Below are 22,415 nucleotides of genomic sequence, written 5' to 3'. Positions count from 1 at the left end.
TTCTCAGTATCCAAAAGCCCAAACACACCTTCCAGATAAAGCATTGCTTCATCTGCACTTCACTCAACGTAGTCTACTGCATTCGCTGTTCACAATGTGGTCTCCTTTGCATTGGGGAAACAAAGCAGAGACTGGGTGACTGCTTCACAGGGCACCTACTTTCGGTCTGCTAAAGAGACCCTGAGCCCTCCAGTTGCCCGTCATTTTGATACACCACCCTGTACCCTGGCCAACATCTCAGTCTCAGGCTTGCCTTGGTGCTCCAGCGAAGCTCAGTGCAAGCTGGAAGAACAGCACCTCATTTTCCACTTGGAGCTCTACAGCCTTCTGGACTCAATATCGTGTTCAACAATTTTAGGGCTTGAGGCACCTTTTACCATGTCCTTATCCCAACCCCCACACACCAGGCCTTGTTATCACATAGTTTGCTACTACACACAACCTGTTGTTTGCCATTAATAGCGCTCATTAGTAGCTATTCATTCTCCCAGGCTGACTGTTGTCCAACTGTTCTTGTCTCCCTTTAGACTCTGTCTCCACCCATCATTTACTCCTTGCCACACCCATCTACCCTATCTTCTGCATAAAAAACAATTTTTTCCGACATACAGTCAGTTCTGAGAAAGAGTCACTGGCCCTGAAATGTTAACTAATTTTTCTCCAAAGATGCTGCCAGACGTGCTGAGCTTTTCCAGCTATTTCATCTTTGTAAAACTAATTTTGGATATGAATATAATTTGAGCAATTGGCTATTGTGATATAGATCATGATTACTGTTAATTTCATCTTTAAAACCTTTAAAAGCATCTTTTACACACACCCTGTCATTCACACTGGGACCAGATCAGCCGTGATCACATTGAATGTTGGAAAGGTCCAAATGGTTCCTTGTGGGTTTGTTCATGTGTAAGACACAGTGGTTCAGTGTTTAGCACTGCTGCCTCACAGCGCCAGGGACCCAGGTTTGATTCCAGCATCGGACAACAGTCTGTGTGGATTTTGCACATTCTACCCATGTCTGCATGGGTTTCCCCCGGGTGCTCCAGTTTCTTCCCACACACCAAAGATGTGCAGGTTAGGTGAATTTGCCATGCTAAATTGCCCATAGTGTTCAGGAATGTGTAAGTTAGGTGCATTAGACTTGGGTAAATATGCAGTAATAGGGTCGGGAAGGTTACTCTTCAGAGGGTCGGTGTGGATTTGTTGGGCCTAATGGCCTGTTTCCACACTGTAGGGATTCTATGATTCTATGAAGACAGTTGAAATATCACCATATAAAGATTTGCTTAACAGCTTCTTAATTGCAGTACTTAGACAATGACTAGAACTCATTAGTATACTAAATATTGACAAATATATCAACATTAACCCATCAACTGTAAGCAACCTTTCAATAAAGCTACGTTCCTACTGTGCTGATAAGTAATTTAGTTTTTGTTTAGACCACCTATCTAAACAACAGCAATGGACTGAATCTTGGATTTTTTTTATGAAGTCTGAGTTTTGTTGAGTTTCTTTAGAGGGTCTCTCAAAATGAGGACTAACAGGTTCTCTCACCATATCTGCTGATATGCACTGCACAAATTACCCACCACACCACTGTGGAGTCTATCATACACAAGTCTGGCTCCACTGTACCATGTACCAGTCCCAGAACCACTTGATACTCAATGATTATCTGTCATCTTTGGGAGGCTACTATGCATGCGGACAAAGCTGCCCTGCTCACTGACAAACAGTATCTGAAATTTTGAGAAAGCGAAGATCATATTGTAACTCTCTTGCTGGGACTGAGGGATCATGGGAATGGTCTTCTTCGCTGAGGACCAGCAGAGCAGGCTGTGCCACCAGGCCGTGCCACCAGGCCCTGGTTACCTAGTCCCTGTTCACACCTGTGTTCATACTGTCTTCATAGTGCAGAGGACTGGCCAGCAATACTGTCAGAATATCACTGCTCTTCTCTGCTGTAGGCTAAGTGCCACACACTTTTCTCAGTTGCCTCACACTCACTCTCTCTCTCCCACCTCTTTTTAGATTAGATTACTTACAGTGTGGAAACAGGCCCTTCGGCCCAACAAGTCCACACCGACCCGCCGAAGCGCAACCCACCCATACCCCTACATTTACCCCTTTAACCTAACACTACGGGCAATTTAGCATGGCCAATTCACCTGACCCGCACATCTTTGGACTGTGGGAGGAAACCGGAGCACCCGGAGGAAACCTACGCAGACACGGGGAGAATGTGCAAACTCCACACAGTCAGTCGCCTGAGTCGGGAATAATTCAGCTGTACAGCTGCAACATGACCTCCCAACTCCTGTAATTAATATTCTGACCAATAAAGGAAAGCATACCAAATGCCTTCTTCACTATCCTATCTACCTGCGACTCCCCTTTCAAAGAGCTATGAACCTGCATCCAAGGTATCTGTTCAGCAACATTCCTAGGATCTTACCATTAAGTATATAAGTCCTGCTAAGATTTGCTTTCTCAAAATGCAGCACCACGCATTTATCTGAATTAAACTCCATCTGCCACTTCTCAGCACATTGGCCCATCTGGTCAAGACCCTGTTGTAATCTGAGGTAACCCTGTTCACTATACCTCCAATTTTGGTGTCATCTGCAAACTTACTAACTGTACCTCTTATGCTCGCATCCAAATCATTTATGTAAATGACAAAAAGTAGAGGACCCAACAGCGATCCTTGTGGCACTCCACTGGTCACATGCCTCCAGTCTGAAAAACAACCCTCCACCACCACCCTCTGTCTTCTACCTTTGAGCCAGTTCTGTATCCAAATGGCTAGTTCTCCCTGTATTCCATGAGATCTAATCTTACTAATCAGTCTCCCATGGGGAACCTTGTCAAAAGCCTTACTGAAGTCCATATATATCACATCGACCGCTCTGCCCTCATCAATCCTCTTTGTTACTTCCTCAAAAATCTCAATCAAGTTTGTGAGGCATGATTTCCCACGCACAAAGCCATGTTGACTATCCCTAATCAATCCTTGCCTTTCCAAATACATGTACATTCTGTCCCTCAGGATTCCCTCCAGCAACTTGCCCACCACCGACATCAGGCTCACCGGTCTATAGTTCTCTGGCTTGTCCTTACCACCCTTCTTAAACAGTGGCACCATGTTAGCCAACCTCCAGTCTTCCAGCACTCACCTGTGACTATCGATGAGACAAATATCTCAGCGAGAGGCCCAGCAATCACATCTCTAGCTTCCCAAAGAGTTCTAGGGTTCACCTGATCAGGTCCTGGGGACTTATCCACCTTTACCTGTTTCAAGACATCCAGCACTTCTTCCTCTGTAATCTGGACATTTTGCAAGGTGTCACCATCTATTTCCCTACAGTCTATATCTTCCATATCCCTTTCCACAGTAAATACTGATGCAAAATACTCATTTAGTATCTCCCCCATTTTCTGCGGCTTGCTGACCTTTGCGGGGCCCTATTCTCTCCCTAATTACCCTTTCATCCTTTACGTATTCGTACAAACTTTTTGGATTCTCCTTAATCCTATTTGCCAAAGCTATCTCATGTACCCGTTTTGCCCTCCTCATTTCCCTCTTAAGTATACTTCTACTTCCTTTATACTCTTCTAAAGGATCTATCCTGTCTATACCTGACATATGCTTCTTTCTTTTTCTTAACCAAACCCTCAATTTCTTTAGTCATCCAGCATTCCCTATACCTACCAGCTTTTCTTTTCACCCTAACAGGAATATACTTTCTCTGGATTCTTGTTATTTCATTTCTGAAGGCTTACCATTTTCCAACCGTCCCTTTACCTGTGAACATCTGTCCTCAATCAGCTTTCAAAGGTTCTTGCCTAATACCGTCAAAATTGGCCTTTCTCAATTTAGAACTTCAACTTTTAGATCTGGTCTATCCTTTTCCATCATTATTTTAAAACGAATAGAATTATGGTTGCTGGCCCCAAAGTGCTCCCCCACTGATACCTCAGTCACCTGCCCTGCCTTATTTCCCAATAGTAGGTCAAGTTTTGCACTTTCTCTAGTAGATACATCCACATACTGAATCAGAAAATTGTCTTGTACACACGTTTGACAAATTCCTATCCATCTAAACCTTTAACACTATGGCAGTCCCAGTCTACGTTTGGAAAGTTAAAATCCCCTACCATAACCACCCTATTATTCTTACAGATAGCTGAGATCTTACAAGTTTGTTTCTCAATTTCCCTCTGAGTATTAGGGGGTTTATAATACAATCTCAATAAGGTTATCATCTCTTTCTTATTCCTCAGTTCCACCCAAATAAATTCCCTGGATGTATTTCTGGGAATATCCTCCCTCAGCACAGCTGTAATGCTATCACTTATCAAAAATGCCACTCTCCCTCCTCTCTTGCCTCCCTTTCTATCCTTTAGGGTGTAGGTTTACTTGCTGAGCTGTAGGTTTGATATCCAGATGTTTCATTACCTGGCTAGGTAACATCATCAGTAGCAACCTCCAAGTGATGCGAAGCTGTTGTCTCCTGCTTTCTATTTATATCTTTCTCCTGGATGGGGTTCCTGGAGTTGTGGTGATGTCATTTCCTGTTCGTTTTCTGAGGGGTTGATAGATGGCATCTAGATCTATGTGTTTGTTGTGTTGGAGTGCCAGGCCTCCAGGAACCTTCACAAACCATGCTTTCTATCCTTTCTGTAGCATTTGTATCCTGGAACATTAACCTGCCATTCTGGACCATCCCTGAGCCAAGTTTCTGTAGTTGCTATGATATCCCAGTCCCATGCTCCTAATCATGCCCTGAGTTCATCTGCCTTCCCTGTTAGGCCCCTTGCATTGAAATAAATGCTGTTTATTAGTCCTAACTTGTCCCTGCCTGCCCTGACTTTTTGACTCACTTCTGTTCTCAACTGTACCAGTCTCAGATTGATCTCTTTCCTCACTATCTCCCTGGGTTCCCCCTTCCTCCACCTTAATAGTTTAAATCCTCCCAAGCACCTCTAGCAAACTCCCCTGCCAGTATATTAGTCCCCTTCCAATTAGTTTGGTCGTTATGCTTTGGACTAGCAATTCAGAAGCCTGGACTAATGTTCTCAGGCATGAGGTTAAGTTTAACCAAACCAACTCGGGAATTCAAATTCAACTCATTCAATTGATTAAAAATAAATTTGAATATGAAAGCTAGAATCAGTAATGACGATTGTGAAACTATTGTAATGTTTCAAAAACTCATGAGGTTCCTTAATGTCCTTTAGGAAGAAAATCTGCAATGTTTACCTCGACCTGAAGAGGTTGTAGTGCATTCTTGTGCTCCCTGTATATCGCTTATTTCATATGTTCCTCACCTATATGTGATTGTAGATCCACACTAATGTAACTGACTCTTAAATGCTCCCTGAAAAGGTCTTACAAGCCACTCACATATTGAGAAAGTGGCTCACTGCAATCTTAAGAGGCAATTAGGGATGTGCAATAAATTCTGGCCTTCCCATAATTCGTAGATCCCACAAATGAAACAATAAAGAAAGCTTATTATTAACACAGCCAAGTGTGAGACAATAAATTTTGATAAGACACAAAACAAGATTGCACGGTCTGAAAATAAGAATTCCAAAGACTAAAGTAGCAAAGGATCTCTAAGAGATTGGTAAAAGTTGCAGGTCAATAAGGCTATAATAAAGCAAACTAAGCACATGGTATATTTCCAGTAAGACAGAATTTAAACAAAGAGAAATTATGACAACATGGATTTAGCCCTGAATCAAAAACAATTAAATTATCTGTATAAAACTTTAGTTCGGTCATATTGTGTGCAGTTCTGGTCTCCACACAATGGGAATGATGTGGAGGCTTCAGAGAAGGTGCAAAAGGGGTTTACCAGGATGTTGCCTGGATTGAGTGTATTAGCTATAGGGAGAGTTGGATAAACTTAGATTGTTTTCACTAGAGGGTTGGAGGCTGAGGGCATGACTTAGTAAAACTGTATGAAATTATGAGAGTTATGAATAGGGTGGATAGTCGGAGTCTTTTTCCTAATGCAACAATGTCAAATACTTGGAGGAATAAATTTAACGTGAAAGGAGTAAAGTTTAAGGGAGATTTGCAAGGTGAGTTTTTTTTATAATTTGAGTTCTTTTGAAGAGTCACTAGACTTGAAACATTAAGTCTGCTTTCTTCCCACAGATGCTGCCAGACCTGCTGAGTTTTTTCAGCCATTTCTGTTTTGGTCATGGATTGAGCTATGGTTTGACTTAACTTAGTAGCTGGTGAATACTTTTGGTTGTCAGTCCATGAAAATACAGAAATAATGGAGATGGTATAATGAAGATTTTGAAGGATGACACCAAGAATTACAAGGTCATATTGATCAGAAGTGTTGTTCAAGCATTTTTCTTCGCACAGTGAGACAAGGCTGAGGGTAATGAGAGAGAAAAAAAGGACAAAGATGGAAATAGAGAGAGAAAAAGACGACTATAGGGTTTCAATACAAGATAGTCACCAAGAAATCCAATAGGGATGTCAGGGTTAAAAAGAAAAACCTTTCCTAAATGACCTGTGAGAATGAGGCACTAACTATCCAAAGGAGTGGTTGAGTCATGGCACAGTATAGTGTCCCCACCCCTGGATTAGAAGACTTGGGTTCAAGTCCAACCTGCTCCAGAGATATGTAAGAATTGTGGATGCTGGAGAAGGACTACAGTACTTGAAATGTTAACTCTGTTTTATCTTCACAGATTCTGCCAAGTTTCTCCAGCAATTTTTGTTTTTGTTTGTGTTATTTCTCTGCTTCCCTGCTCATGGGGTCACTGTCAGATTATTCAATCTCCTTTACATGCAGACCCAGGAACATCAGTCTCCACCCTGACCTCTGTAAGTACGATCTTCCAGTACTGCAACCAGTTATCCCCAAGAACTCTCCTATCTCTCTATCATCTCATCTTTATTGTCTACCTGTCGTCACAGTAATCAAATCTCCAATGCCTCTGGGCTGTCTGCGTAATGCAAAATCTCCCATCAGGCAAAATAAGATCCTAACAAATTTGGCCAGTCAGCAGAATGACAAATAAGAACTCGATTGAGAGTTCCAGACTCTCCTCATAACTGATGATACAGGCAACATCTTGACAAATCTCTTCTGCACCCTCTCCAGTGCAACGACATCCTTCCTATAGTGCAATGTCCAGAACTGGACACAGTACTCCAGCTATGGCCTAACTACCTTCTTGGACAATTCTGTCATAATGTCCCTGCATGATGCCTTGATTAATAATGGTAAATATTTCACATGCCTTGTTAACCATTTTATATCTACCTGTTTTGTTGCTTTTTTGTGGTCCCTCTGATGCTCTATACTTCCCAGGATCCAACCATTCACCAGAATCCGTTGCCTTGTTAGCCCAACAACTTAGCATTATTAAATTCCATTTGCTACTTCTACTCATCTGACCAGCCCATCCCGTAGGATTTCCTCCTTGCTTTTTACAAAACCAACAAGTTTTGTATCATCTGCAAGCTTGCTGATCAAAGCTCCTAGATTTGTGTGTAAGTCATTAACATAAGACTTTAAGATGTAGAGCAGCATTTGGTCATTCGGTCCATTGATAATTCTTAACTCTACTTTGCTGCTTTTTCCCATAACCTTGATTCTCTTAGTGATTAAAAATCGGTCTCTCTTGGCGACCCAACCTCAACAGCCCTCTGTCAAATTCCAAAGATTGATTGCCCTTTGAGGAAAGAAACTTCTCCGCATTTCTTTCCTGACTGAGCGACTCTCACACTGTGATATGCCCTGAGGTACTAAAACCTGCCACAAGGGTAAACATTTTCAGCAACTATCCTCTCAAGCCCCCTAAGAATCTTGAATGTTTCAATAAGATTGCTGCCAAGTCTTCTAAATTCGAATGAGTACAAGCGTAATGTACTCAAGCTCTCCATGTAAGAAAATCCCTCCATAACCAGGATCAACCTAGTGAATTCTTCTTTTGACCGTTGCCAATATCAATTTATCTTGCTTGAGATATCAGGACCAAAACAGCTCATAGTAATGCAGGTTTGGTCTAACTAGTGCTTAGACTTCCCTATTGTTATACACCATTCCCTTTGAAATAAAGGCCAACATTCCATTGGTCTTCCTCAGAAACAGGGGAATATATTACAGGGAACAAAGAAATGGCAGAAGAATTGAATTGGTACTTCAGATCTGTGTTCACTTGGGAAGACACAAGCAATCTCCCTGAGGTAATAGTGGCTGAAGGACGTGAACTTAAGGGAATTTATATTTGCCAGGAATTGGTGTTGGAGAGACTGTTAGGTCTGAAGGTTGATAAGTCCCCGGGGCCTGATGGTCCTCATCCCAGGGTACTGAAGGAGGTGGCTCGAGAAATTGTGGATGCGTTGGTGATTATTTTCCAGAGTTCGATAGATTTGGGATCAGCTCCTGCGGATTGGAGGGTGGCTAATGTTGTACCACTTTTTAAGAAAGGTGGGAGAGAGAAAGCAGGAAATTATAGACCAGTTAGTCTGACCTCAGTGGTGGGAAAGATGCTGGAGTCTATTATAAAGAATGAAATTCTGACACATCTGGATAGTAGTAACAGGATAGGTCAGAGTCAGCATGGATTTATGAAGGGGAAATCATGCTTGACTAATCTTCTGGAATTGTTTGAGGATGTAACTCTGAAGGTGGACGAGGGAGATCCAGTAGATGTAGTGTGCCTGGACTTTCAGAAAGCTTTTGATAAAGTCCCACATAGGAGGTTAGTGAGCAAAATTAGGGCGCATGGTATTGGGGGCAAAGTACTAACTTGGATTGAAAGTTGGTTGGCTGACAGGAAACAAAGAGTAGTGATAAACGGCTCCATTTCGGAATGGCAGGCAGTGACCAGTGGGGTACTGCAGGGATCAGTGCTGGGACCACAGCTTCTTACAATATATATTAATCATATAGAAGATGGTATTAGTAATAACATTAGCAAATTTGCTGATGATACTAAGCTGGGTGGCAGGGTGAAATGTGAGGAGGATGTTAGGAGATTACAGGGTGACCTGGACAGGTTAGGTGAGTAGTCAGATGCATAGCAGATGCAGTTTAATGTGGATAAATGTATGGTTATCCACTTTGGTGGCAAGAACAGGAAAGCAGATTACTACCTAAATGGAATCAATTTAGGTAAAGGGACAATACAAAAAGATCTGGGTGTTCTTGTACACCAGTCAATGAAGATAAGCATGCAGGTACAGCAGGTAGTGAAGAAGGCTAATAGTATGCTGGCCTTCATAACAAGAGGGATTGAGTATAGAAGCAAAGAGCTTCTTCTGCAGCTGTACAGGGCCCTGGTGAGACCACACCTGGAGTAGTGTGTGCAGTTCTGGTCTCCAAATTTGAGGAAAGACATTCTGGCTACTGAGGGAGTGCAGCGTAGGTTCACGAGGTCAATTCCTGGAATGGCGGGACTACCTTATGCTGAAAGACTGGAGCGACTGAGCTTGTATACCCTTGAGTTTAGAGGACTGAGAGGGGATCTGATTGAGACATTTAAGATTATTAAAGGATTGGACACTCTGGAGGCAGGAAACATGTTTCTGCTGATGGGAGAGTGCCAAACCAGAGGACACAGCTTAAAAATACAGGGTAGACCATTTAGGACTGAGATGAGGAGAAACCTCTTCACCCAGAGAGTGGTGGCTGTGTGGAATGCTCTGCCCCAGAGGGCAATGGAGGCCCAGTCTCTGGATTCATTTAAGAAAGAGTTGGATAGAGCTCTCAAGGATAGTGGAATCAAGGGTTATGGAGATAAGGCAGGAACAGGATACTGATTAAGGATGATCAGCCATGATCATATTGAATGGTGGTGCAGGCTCGAAGGGCAGAATGGCCTACTCCTGCACCCATTGTCTGTTATCTATTGTCTATTACCCACTGAACGTGCAGAGGGCAATCAATCTTTGGAATTCTTTACCACAGAGGCTATAGAGGCAATCTTGTGATTTGTACATGAGGACTTCTAAATCACTCATGCAATTTTTCTCCATTTAAATAATATTCATCCTTTCTAATTTGCCATACTGCAAAATCTCACATTATATTCCATTTGACAGGTTTTTGCAAACTCACTTAACATGCCTATATCATTGTGCAGAACTCTTGTGTCATCCTCACTACTTGCCTCCGCACCTACTTTTGTGTCATCCTTAAACTTGGTGATGAAGCACATTCACTTCACCCATCTAAGTATATACATAAATACATACATTAAATAACTGTGGACCTAGCACTAATACATATGGCAATCCACTAGTCACAGTTTGTCATCCTGAAATTACCCTCCTCAACCCAATTCCGTCTTCTGTTAGTTACCCAATCCTCTATCCAAGTTTATATACCATCCATCCTGGGCTTTTGTCTTGGTAAGTAGCTTAATGCTTGGTACCTTAACAAATGCCTGTTGAAAATCTAAGTACATTACATCCAGTGCTTCCCTTTTATCTGTCGGGCTTTTATCTCTGCAAGAGATTCTAATAAATTTGACAGATATGGTTTCCCCTTCATAAGGCTATGCTGAGTCTGCTTATGTTAAATCTTCCCAAATGTTCTCCTATTACATTATTTATAACAGGCATTTTCACAGTGACAGATGTTAAACTATCCAGTATAAAGTTAACTGTTCTTCTGCCTCCTTCACTTTTCCAGAATCTAAGGATTACTGGAAGATTACTACCAGTGCATCAATTATCTATGCAGTTACTTCTTTTAATGTCCTAGAATAGATCCCATCATGCCCAGTGGACTTACTGGTCTTTAGCAACATTAGTTTCCCTTTTCCATTTTCTCTAATGATATTTATTGCGTTTATTTCCTCTATCCTTTTCTTCCCTTGATTAGCTAGTCTTTTTGGAACATTATTAGTATCCTCTACCATAATAACATGCAAAGTATGTTGTCACCTCTTCTGCCATTTCCTGGTTCATCATTATCATTTATCTAGCCTCATTCTCTAAAGGACCCGTGTTCACATTGGCCTCTCTCTTTTTCCAAGTATTTAAAGAAGCTCTTGCTGTTCATCTTATACACGACTAACAACAGGGAGGAGTAAGTAAGGACAGCAAATGCAGGAGGTCAGAATCGAGAGTGTGGCGATGGAAAAGCATAGCAGGTCAGACAGCTTCCAAGGAGCAGGAGAATTGACTTTTCAGGCATAAGCCCTTAATCAGGAATGACAGCAGGGAACCTAGCACTAAACCCTGTGAATTGTCACTGCACACAGGCTTCCAGTCACAAAAACAACCTTTAACCGGCACCCCCCTTGCCTCCTATCACTAAGCCAATTTTAGAGCCCATTTGCCACACTGCTTTTGATCCCATGGACTCTTACCTTCTTGACCAGTCTCTAATGCAACACCTTGTCAAAAGCCTACCGAAGTCCATGTAGACTACATCAACTACACTACCCCCATCTACACACCTGACTGCAAAGTACAATCCAGTTTGTTCGACAGGGTTTCCTTGTGACAAATCCATGCTGACTATCCTTGATTAAAGAGGAGAAAGTGAGGACTGCAGATGCTGGAGATCAGAGCTGAAAAAATGTGTTGATGGAAAAGTGCAGCAGGTCATGCAGCATCCAAGGAGCAGGAGAATCGATGTTTCAGGCATAAGCCCTTCTTTAGGAAATTCCTGAAGAAGGTTTTATGCCCGCAAGTTCGATTCTCCTGCTCCTTGGATGCTGCCTATCCCTGATTAATCCTTGTCTCTCCAAGTGAAGATTAATTCTGTTCCTCAGATTTCTTTTCCACAAAAGTTTCCCAACCATTGATGACTCAATAGCTTATAACTTCTCAATTTATCCCTACCAGCCTTCTTGAATAATGGTAGCAAATTGCTGTCTTCCAGTCCTCTAGCACTTCTCCTGTGGCTATAGAGGATTTGAAAATTAAGGTCAGTTCCTCTGCAGTCTCCTCCCTTGTCTCCCTTGGCAGCCTGGGATACATCTCATCAGGGTCTGGGGATTTATCAAATTTTAAGCCCATAAAAACTATTAGAAATAATGCCACATGACACGATCAGTTTATTTTATTTTATTAATTCTTTTTTTCTTAAAAAATGAGTACCCATGACTCAAGGAAAAATACTATATGTGAGAGTATTGCATTTGACCTCTACTAAATATCTTCATTACAATTGCTTCAAAAGAATACAAAACTTTGGTTTAATCTGGACCCCAGGGAAATCAAATATACTGCACACCAGATAAAAGCCAAGTACTCTTCGTCTTTTGAATTCATTGTCATACTTCACATGGATTATAAAAAGACCTTTAGAAATGACAATGACCAGAGAAGCTGCATCAGTAAGGGCACGAAAGTAAAAAAAACATAAACTAAATCAAGCAAATTTCATGCCAGACACCTCACATCAGTGGCTAATTGGCAGATTTTAAACATCACATACTGACAAATCTCAAATTGCTGCATTTCCAGCTAAGATTGTTACTGTTTATTAAACCATTTCCCTTTTGCAGTCGGGAGTAGTATCCGATTTAATGCTCATTTGGTTCACGCCTAAAGTATATTTCTCTCCATGGTAGTTCTCAGTTGCTGTCACCTTTCTCTAGTGAGACTTCATTAGAATCTTGGGATTGTTTGCAAGTGGAGGAAGGATCAATTTACTGGAACCCCTCAAGATAATTTACACAACACAAAAAAAATGGATCAGGTGTCCCATGGGAAGTCTGCCAGAGTCTCCAATGGCTAAATTTATAATATCAATAATATATAGGGGTTCAACAATTTTCCTCTATGTATTTGTGACACTTTACTGAAAAGTAAGATAACTGACAATAGCAATAGATTTGACAAGAATCTTGAAGCAAATGTGTGAATACTGATGAATACTAATAAGTGGTAGTGAAATTATATCAGGTCAAAACTGTGAAACTTGGATCATTTGCACATTTAGATATTCCAATCTTCTAATATGATCTTCAAGAGTCAAGAATTCTGAATGTAATTGAAAGTTGAGTTATAACAGCAAAAGACAACTACAACCTGAGGACAAAAAGTACCAAGATTCACATTTCAGCCACTGCCTTAAGCTTCCTACTACAAACACAATAATATAAATTGCTGGTCCTTCTTGTTTAAACACAGAAAAGGAAACAGAAACATAATTTTTTTTTGAAATTATAGGTACATTACTTTGAAGTGAAATATCATTGTGACTGCATTGTTAACCGCATGATGACAAGTTGCTTTGGGTACATCTATGAGTCACTGTCAACTTGCTGCCGAGGGAGTTATTGTGCCTTGTGAAAAGGGAGCAAAAACTGGAGGGCCTGTAACTTTGGGCCACTAGGGGTTGGCTACTCAGAGATCTGTTTGCAAGTTTCTGCCTGTGTCCTTCAATCATTTGCCTATTTATTTCTGCAGTGCAACATAACAAAACCCTCTGCAAAGAATATGAATTCAAAAGAATGACTATTGCTTGCTCTTTTCTGCCTAATTACCAGAACAATGCAAACTCATGCTTGCCTAAAAAGTACAACCTTAATTAATTTGAACATGCATATTCCACTGCAAGAGAGGGTATAAACTATCACATAAATCCCAGAACTAAAAAGATACATGTAATAATTTAACAACTTTGCTCCTTAATGAATCAAAAATGTTTTTAAAACTTCTGATTAAGAGGTACGAAGGAAAAAACAGGTAATAAATACAGAAAATGTTTAGCTGCTCAAGTAGCATCTGTGTAGTTCAATGCAAACTAAAACAGAAATTGCTGGAAAAACTCAACAGGTCTGGCAGCACCTGTGGGCAGAAAGCAGAGTTATCATTTCGAGTCCAGGGACCCTTCTTCACAAAGTCTGGAGATGTCAAAACTTTATTGCCTGAGGCTCTGGAGGAGATGGTGTGCTATATCAAGGGGCCAGAGGTAAAATGCATTGATGGTACATTTGACAGCAGAGGCTTTCTACTATGAAAGTAAATGGCAGTCATGCCCATTTTCAGTCCTTCTAGACTCATCTGCAAAGGTAGCATCCGGTAGAAAGTGGAGTGATCACAGAACTTCATCTTTCCTCTCCATACCAACTGCTCCCTTGCACCAATCTTTCCTTCTCAGTCCCTGCTTCTAAGCACCTTCGGACTGTTATCATCCCAGCCGCAGCTGCCTCAAGAGAATGAAAGAAAGAAAGCAACAACATAGTCCTAATGAAGGGATATCAATTGATCTGATATTCACAGCCACAGACTTGAATGCTGACTTAACATGTGCCTCAGAAGCCAGTACAGAGGTATGTGCATCAGATCATGAGTGATCCCGATATTTCCAGCCAGACCAGAGAGAGAATGGATTATTTGTCAGCTCACCAGAGCCTGAGGTCACACATGAGTTATGTTACGTGGGTTTCAGATGGTACCTCAAAGGGTAGCATATGAAAGGATGTTAAATGGGAATGCACACTGAGAAGTTGGATACCCTGACTGAAAGGCCAGAGAATCTCCTGCCAAGGAGCATGACAAAATTCAACTCCAATTTAGCGGAGGGCATGGCATGAAATTTGCTTTCTCTGCAGCCTCGGTGGCATTGTCACTGCTGCCCTCATGCCCGGTGCAATCTTTGTGTGGACAGGCCACCACTCTGCTGCCGTCACTCCCATCCCATTGTAAGGATGCAGCAACGTTTTTTGGTAATTCCAAGAATTCATGACAAAAATCTCTATAACACTCCAGTGTACTTCCAGTAACTTAGGAAAGATGAATTTTCAGAAGATTGCAAAATTCTAAAATAATTCATTAAATAGAAAAGAAACACATACATTTAATTTTGATTAGTCTGTATTTCTTCCTGGAGTTCAAGAATGATTTGCTTCGATAGGTCGACAGGTTCTGAAATGCTGCTAAGATCTGCAGACTCTGCCATAGGTGAGGTAGGTGTTCTTTGGACAGCTACTTAAATGAGTTGTACAAGAAATCCTGCACTCTCTCCGTCGGCTTGTCTTCACCTCTGCTCATACTCGCTGAGGTTTCTGTATTTGGTGTCTTTTTGAACGAACTATCTCCTATGCCTGTGTGACAACATCTAACCTCTTCAGAGTGTTTCAGATGAGGTTGCTTTAACTGATTTGCACCTTGATGCTCTCCCACTGGCTTCAAAATGGCTTCTCTGGCTTACGTGCTAATGTGCTGAACACAATAGACTCCAAAATTAATCACAAAATTGCAGTCAGGCGTTTACACGTTAAAGACTGCACCTGTACTTTCACCCATTGAAGCCCTGAGATATGTAATCAATTTTATCCATGTACTACACAATAACAAATGTTGTATCTCTCTCTCTCTCAAAGACTTCAAAATGGCCTCTCTGCCTCAGAGGCAGAGCCGAAGGTTCCACAGCAGGCACAACTGGAACTCCAAAATTAAAACCATCTTCCTGGGTCTTTGTTAGATAGAACTGAGCAATCCATACTTCTAATTCTTATTTCAACAAGATATTTGTTTACTTGGATATTTATCTCGGAAAAAATTGCTTCAGAGCTTTAGATCAAAACCTGAGAGTTTTTTTGGTACAATCGAATACCTCTTCTCATACTCGATCATAGTAATGTCAGTCAGTTCACGGGACCCGATGTCAAACCAGTGTGAAATGGTGACATGAAATGATGCAAAATGACATTGCAAAAATAATGACGTGAAATATGCAGAGCATTGACAAATGACAACAACCAAAAACAATGTCAAATCAAAACTGAAGACATAACTCTAGACTTCCAGCCATAAAAACCACTCAATGTTAAAAGCAATGATTTAAAGCAGGTCAACTTAAAGCAAGGACTTATTGTAGATCAGGATATTCACACAGGTTTAAAATAATAGCTCCAAAATGGCAGGCAGTTAAGAAGCTAGTAAGCCAGCTTCTAGGCTGCTTTCCCAATAGACTGTAAGCAATATGCAATTTGTTAACCTGTCTTAGTAGTCAAGGGAAAAGATACAAAAGCACTGAATTGCAAAGCTTTTAATCCTTTCCTAGCTGTGAAAAGAAGATGAAATACAGAGACAGAGACACAAGCAGTAGATCAGGCTTTTGAAACAGTAAAGTGTAAGGCCATCAAGCCCAGAGGAGGGTAAGACTTAGGAGGTTAGAAATGAAATGAGGGCAGGAAGCAGCGACTTCCTTTCAGTCAACTTATGTCATGTAAAAACATGGAAATAATGAATAAGCTTTATCTTGTTTAATTATACACTGACAAATTGCACTCATAATACTAAGTCAGACCACCTTGATGAGAACTACTATTTGAAGTTCATTAAAAATGTACAATGAGCGGGTTTATCAAATAATATCAGCTTTGGTCTGATTGACTACCTGTTCGGTCTGTCCATAGAGATTGAAATGTATGTGTGCAAAACATATAAATATCTAGTTCAGGTTGCAAGGTATTAATTTGCAAATAATTTAGCCATAATCTAAAAAAGGAGGACTGGCATCCCTCTTCATTCATGAGAAAGAGAGAAAAAGAAAATGAGAAAATTGATTATGTAATTTGATTAAACCACTCTGCAATCATTGTAAAGTGAGGAGCCAGGCTTCCATGAGTTCCGATAGCCAGAACCTGGACTGAACCAGCGCCATTGGTGTCATACTGCATTACAACCTAGTTATCTAGCCAACTGAGTTATCTGACCAGGTTTCCTGTCACTATCATACATGTACATAGAAGGCAATCTGGGTCACGCATACATCTCAGATTTTCATACAGAATCTTGTGGCATTTTGTCTGGGCCAAACTGTGAGCAAAGATGACTTTCTGCGCCTACTGCCTTCACAGTGTCAGTCTGGAGAGCCTTTCATCCTCTCTACAGGACCTGTCTCTCTCCACGGCCATCTTGCAAACCAGCGTGTTAGTATTTCATTGGAAAGCCTTGTCACCCACATAATCACCTAGCCATTTTTCATGGAGGCCAGGCTCCTTCTAGCCATTTCTAACATCCACTGCAGCCAATTACATTTTTCCTTTCAGAGGTCCAAACTAGCTTTAAGTTCACAAAAGAGCTTGAATTCATGTACACCTCTCAACATTTTGAGTTCCTTGGTTAAGCAACCAGCCACTCAACAGCCCATGTAAAGCTGGCTACATGCTGTAACCATGTAAATGAGGAAACAGCACTTTTGTTTACTTTTTGTATCGGAGGCAACAGGCACAAGTAAATCATGCATGTTTAATTTTTGAAAAGTAATTGCTTTCTCTGCATAATTTTAATGATGTCTCCAATGCTGTTTAAAATAGCATGACTGAATTTTTGCCTGGAAAAGCTCAATCATGGTGGCATATTGGTCATAATTTACAACGTCTGCTTCATCATGTTCTGACATAATCATATATGGATCTTGTTGCCTGGGTGTAGCACTGGGACCTGGACATTGGAACAGAGATCAGTCTTCAGTCTCAACATGCTGTCATGATCAATAAGTTCTTAAAAGGGTGAATCATTATCAAATAATTTAAACATTTTTTGCAGATCCAAATAGCCTCAAAGGTGACTTAAGTTTTGCATAAACACACAGCCATTTCTTAACAGAGGTTTTTTTGTTTTGTTTAACCAAATGGTCAAAAGCTAACAAGCTAAATTACAAAATAGAATAGATGCTTTTAAGCAACACAAGAGGGCTGCACTATATCAGAAACAGGCACGGTTCACAGCAAGTTTTACTTTGTAGAAGAATTGTCTGTCCAAAGAAACTCAAGGTCTGTGAAATGCTACAATAATATAGGTGAATAAACTATTAATTTTAGATTCTAACTAAAATAAGGCATTTCACTTAAAATTTAGAGAGTTTGGATAGGGCAAGTTATTTTCATAATTGCAAAACAAAATGCATTTTATTTTTGAAATATATACGAGATTATGAAAAGAGATTCCACTGCATGCATGCTGCTTTGCCAGTGTATTTCATCCCCCATTTTGGTTTCCAGGCAAGTTTCAGTGAGTGATGACGGTAGGCTCAGTCACTGAGCTGTGTGTTTCACAAGGATTAGGATTGATTACTTTTGTTTGAGATTCATTGATTTTGAAAAGTATTGTTAATTGGGAAATAATGATTGAGTCTTTAAAGTGCAAGTCCATCCTAAATAGCTGAAAGGTCAATTATCACTCGATTGACTTTATGCTTTTACGCTCATTTCAACTTCAGAAGGAAAGTTCCTGATTTGGAACATATATCAATTGACTCCTCAAACTGCAGCAAAGTAGGGTTCAATTCACTCTCAGCTTGCCTGTGTGGTATAAAACGCACATGTAAAATTTTACCTAGAATACTGCTCCACATGCCGTCTTGAATTTTTGGGTTACAAAACAGTTATAGTCTTCTTCATATGATCGTGGAAGAATCAGCAATACAAGTAGGGTCCTCCCTTTCAAACTAGACCAGCCTGTTCAACTGCTAACAAAATTTGAAGTTAAAATGGGCTGAGGAATTTTCTCCTTGAACAGGTTTGCAAAAATTAAGGGACCAAGGTGTCCTTGTTGGTAAGTCACTAAGGGTTAATTTGCAGGCATCGCAAGCTATTAGGAAGGCTAATGGAATATTAGTCTTTATTGCAAGAAGATTTGAGGACAGGCGTAGAAGTCTTGCTTTGATTGTATAGAAGCTTGATTCAACCATATCTGGAGTATTGTGTATAGTCTTGATCTCTTTATCTCAGGAAAGATATAATTTCAATAAAAAGGGTACAATGAAGGTTCACCAGACTGGTTCCTGGAATGGCAGGAGTGTCCTGTGGGATAGACTGATACACCAGGCCTGTATTCTCTAGAATTTTGAAGAATGACAGGTGACCTCACTGAAATTCACAAAATACTTAAACAAGTAGACAGGGTAGATGCAGGTAAGATGTTTCTCCTGCTTGGGAACTGAGAATCAAGGGCCACAATTTAAAAATAAACAGCACACCACTTAGGTCTGAGATGAAGGGAAATTAATTCCACAGAAACTTGTGACCCTTTGGAATTCTTTACCTCAAAGGGCTGTCTAAGTTCAGTCTTTGAATATGATTAGAGATTGACTGATTTTTCATTAGCTGGGGTAGGAAAAAGGCATTACAGTATTCAATCAGCTATGATCATACTGAATGGCAAGACAGACTCAGTGCATGGTGGTGCTGATTATTTTCAGTGATCTGCTAGCATAGATCAATCTTAAAGTTAGCTTCCAAATTAGCAGATGAGCAGCGATTTAGATTTGTAGCCTACATGTTGAATGCCTTTAAAAATTACCCTGAGGCATCCCATTTATTGTAGAATATTAGACTTTAGTGCTCAAGATTTAAACTAGCTTCCTAACCTTGAACGTTCTTTTAAAACCCAGTTAGCACGAGAGAGGAAAAAATCATACACAATATATGCCAATATTGTGAGATGCACTGTGTGTTATATTGGGGAAAGGAAAGAAATCAAACCGGTTAGTTGGAACCAACATCTATGCTAACCATGAAATACCTTTGGTTGAAGAAGGGTAAAGTAAGAGGAAGAAAGTCACAGGAAAAAGATTATGAAGACCAGGAAAGGTGAGCACTTTAAAAACTAGCTGTGACTAATATTTCATGCTTTCCAATATGACTACAAACAATACCAAATGTTTTTTTCAACAATCAAAAGTATTAAAACACACTTATCATGCTCCCCTTTGGCAACTGCTGCTTTATGAGGCAAATCTGGATCAAAATTCTCAAATTGCAACATATACCACATTTTTAGGACACAAAAATGTTCATTGTCTAAAGCATTGTAACCATTTGTCAGGTCCCTGGCTCATCTGTCTCTGAAGTATTTTTCTTAAAGGACAATCATTGTGTGTTACATGTAAATATATGCTACATTTGAACATTTACAGCAAAGTAGCTCAATCTTTGAGATACAGGCCTGAGTTCATGTTGGGTACATTTTGACAAACATAGTACAACTAAGTTATATTTAGCAAAAATAATTGAGGGACTATAAATGGATACATCATTAATAATATAGTTAAATAGGTAAATGTGTTTTTCTAACTTAAGTTAGACTTGGCTTAATTATTACAAAATGTAATTCATCTTAAGCATTTTCAAAATCTTAAATGGACGATGAAGCAAATGCAATAACTCACTGGATACTATTACTTACCTCTTGTGTGTGTTCCTTTATGTTTTTTAGCCAGGTCTTTTCAATAATGGAGATGTATTTCTTGTCTGAGACATAACAGTTTGCCAGCAAGACATGATTTAGATGTGTTCCACTTTGCATAGCTGCTAGAACTTTTTGGACATGGCTCAGCGAAAGTACAGCCTCGGATTTGACACCTCCTTTGCTAAGCTGCATGGTGCATGGAATCAATCCAATCTGACCAGCACAAAATATCTCATTTCCAACCTAAGAGGATAAATAAAAGACATTAACAATGTGTTCATCTCTATAAGGAATGAGCTATTTCAAAATCCTAAATAGAGCCAACAAATTATATTAAAACTATGTGCATATTAACTGTAGTGCAGATCCTAAAGGATTAGATAATGTATGCTTTTTAGATATATGTTCAACAGTCCAGATGACAACTGCTAAAAAAAACACAATCAGTTAAGCAATAGTACTGTATATCAACATGTAGTTTTATTAATTCAACTCCAATCAAATTTTCTATTGAAGAATACACGGGGTGGGGGGGGGGGGATTAGTTCAAATTAAGTGAGTAAGGAAAACTTTCCCACATACTTTGGGATATAAGTGCTTTGTATATTTGTACTCAAATGCAAATCCAATTAAGTGAGACATGTATCTTATATCTAAACATGAGCAATTTTCTTGGCTTAACTATATCGACTAGTTTGTGCGAAATTTTGTTTATGACAACGAAATATGAGTGAATTTGAGATAAGAAATTTAAAATGATACTGCTAATTAGCATCAAGAGCAAGGTATGAGATTACATATAGCATGACTGGCTGCAAACAAAACTGTCTGTTCCTCTTGCCCAATGAATGAGCCTAAATCTCAAAGAGCGTCTACCAACCTTATGGATTTTAAGCAAGTATCAAAATTGAGGTCTATGTTATGTTGACTTTTGTGGTCAGTCATAAAGTGACGACACTTGTTGCTGATTGTGAACAAAGCTGACCCAAGTTCTAACAAGGTCCGTAGCATGTATTTGACATCTTCTGAAATTAATTTCACATTGTCAGGTTTAAAATATTTCTGCTTTCCGAAAACAGTGTCACCATCAAACACATTAACTCAGCCAAGCTCTCTGCAAACAGCAACCCAGAAAGTGTCAAGCAGCTTTGATCACTTACTTTAAATAATTTTACAAGAGGTAGCATAACAGTGGGACGTATATAAGGGATGATGGTAGAAGGGGAAATACTAAACATTTTTGACAAAAAATAATGATTGCTTTAAAAGTTATAGAATTCTCTTTCATCATGAAAGAGACACTTCACGTTCAACATTTAAAAATTACACTTTCAGGGCCACAGAAGTTATTCAGCAGAAAATGGAACGCTGTACTCCACTAAAAACCCATAAGAATGTATTCAATACGGTGAAACCTTTTCAGGGATTTTTACAGTGAGAATAGTAACAGATTCTAATCAACTCAACAATTGTGAGATGATTTCCAACTGTGAGGACATTAAGTGAAGAAAACAGGAATCACTAACTACAATTTCTGGATTTTCACATTTAACTAGTATGGACGCCAGACATTGGTGTCATTTTTTAACTATAACTGGCATTTTCACTGTTGTTATAAGGTAAGAACTCAGGCTGTTATGCTTCCACATTCTCTTTGGGAGTCAGATAAATTTGCACAATTTTCAAAAAAGATCGTTAAAGAATTACACAGAACTAAGAATTTTACCCTATCAAGCTGGGAGAAGGGATAGTTCAAACGCAAGTGCCCATATATTAAAAAAATGATATATAACTGCATTAAACAGATAATAAAAGATGCAAGGTTGAAATGCTTTCATTGAAAAAAAAATTTGATTAAAACAGTACTGCTTATTTCAACCTATTATGATGTAACAGGTATGTACTGAATCAGAAGCTAAGTCACACAAATGTGATGTAGCACATTTGTTTTACAAACACAATTTTATTTTTCTCTGTTCCAGCTCACTTTTTTTTAGGACAAGTGCTCATTCAGAAAGATCAACCACTTTTTTCTGTGTCTGGGGAGTATTTAACAAGAAATTATTATTTTTACCTTAATTCATATTTACATATGGTGTAGTCTTGTCTTTATCACAATGCATAAATACACTTAAGGATGCTGTGTAAAAACATATAAATAGGAGCATAAGTCGGTCATTCTAATATGATAGAATTTTTTATCAAGATTGAAACTGATGTTATTGATTCTGAGACTAGGGTATTTAAATAGAGGAAAATGCAATGC

General features: G+C 39.7%; 1 protein-coding gene across 3 annotated transcripts in view; it reads right to left on the bottom strand.

Moving 5' to 3' along the window:
* The window catches only part of dph6 (diphthamine biosynthesis 6), a 332,005-nt gene that overhangs the window by 95,710 nt on the left and 213,880 nt on the right, over nucleotides 1-22,415 (bottom strand). For all 3 annotated transcript variants that reach the window (XR_015757950.1, XR_006312826.2, XM_043698016.2), the window contains exon 13: nucleotides 20,147-20,392. Coding sequence is in view for 1 of the 3 variants with exons in the window: in XM_043698016.2 (XP_043553951.2) it covers nucleotides 20,147-20,392 (246 nt within the window). In the remaining 2 variants the exon portion in view is untranslated. The remainder of the gene's footprint in view (nucleotides 1-20,146; nucleotides 20,393-22,415) is intronic.

This window comes from Chiloscyllium plagiosum, unplaced genomic scaffold (genome assembly GCF_037043375.1).
Source record: "Chiloscyllium plagiosum isolate Xiang-an unplaced genomic scaffold, Cpla_swu_hap1 HiC_scaffold_8, whole genome shotgun sequence".
Lineage (NCBI taxonomy): Eukaryota > Metazoa > Chordata > Chondrichthyes > Orectolobiformes > Hemiscylliidae > Chiloscyllium > Chiloscyllium plagiosum.
This window is presented reverse-complemented; position numbering and strand designations above follow the sequence as displayed.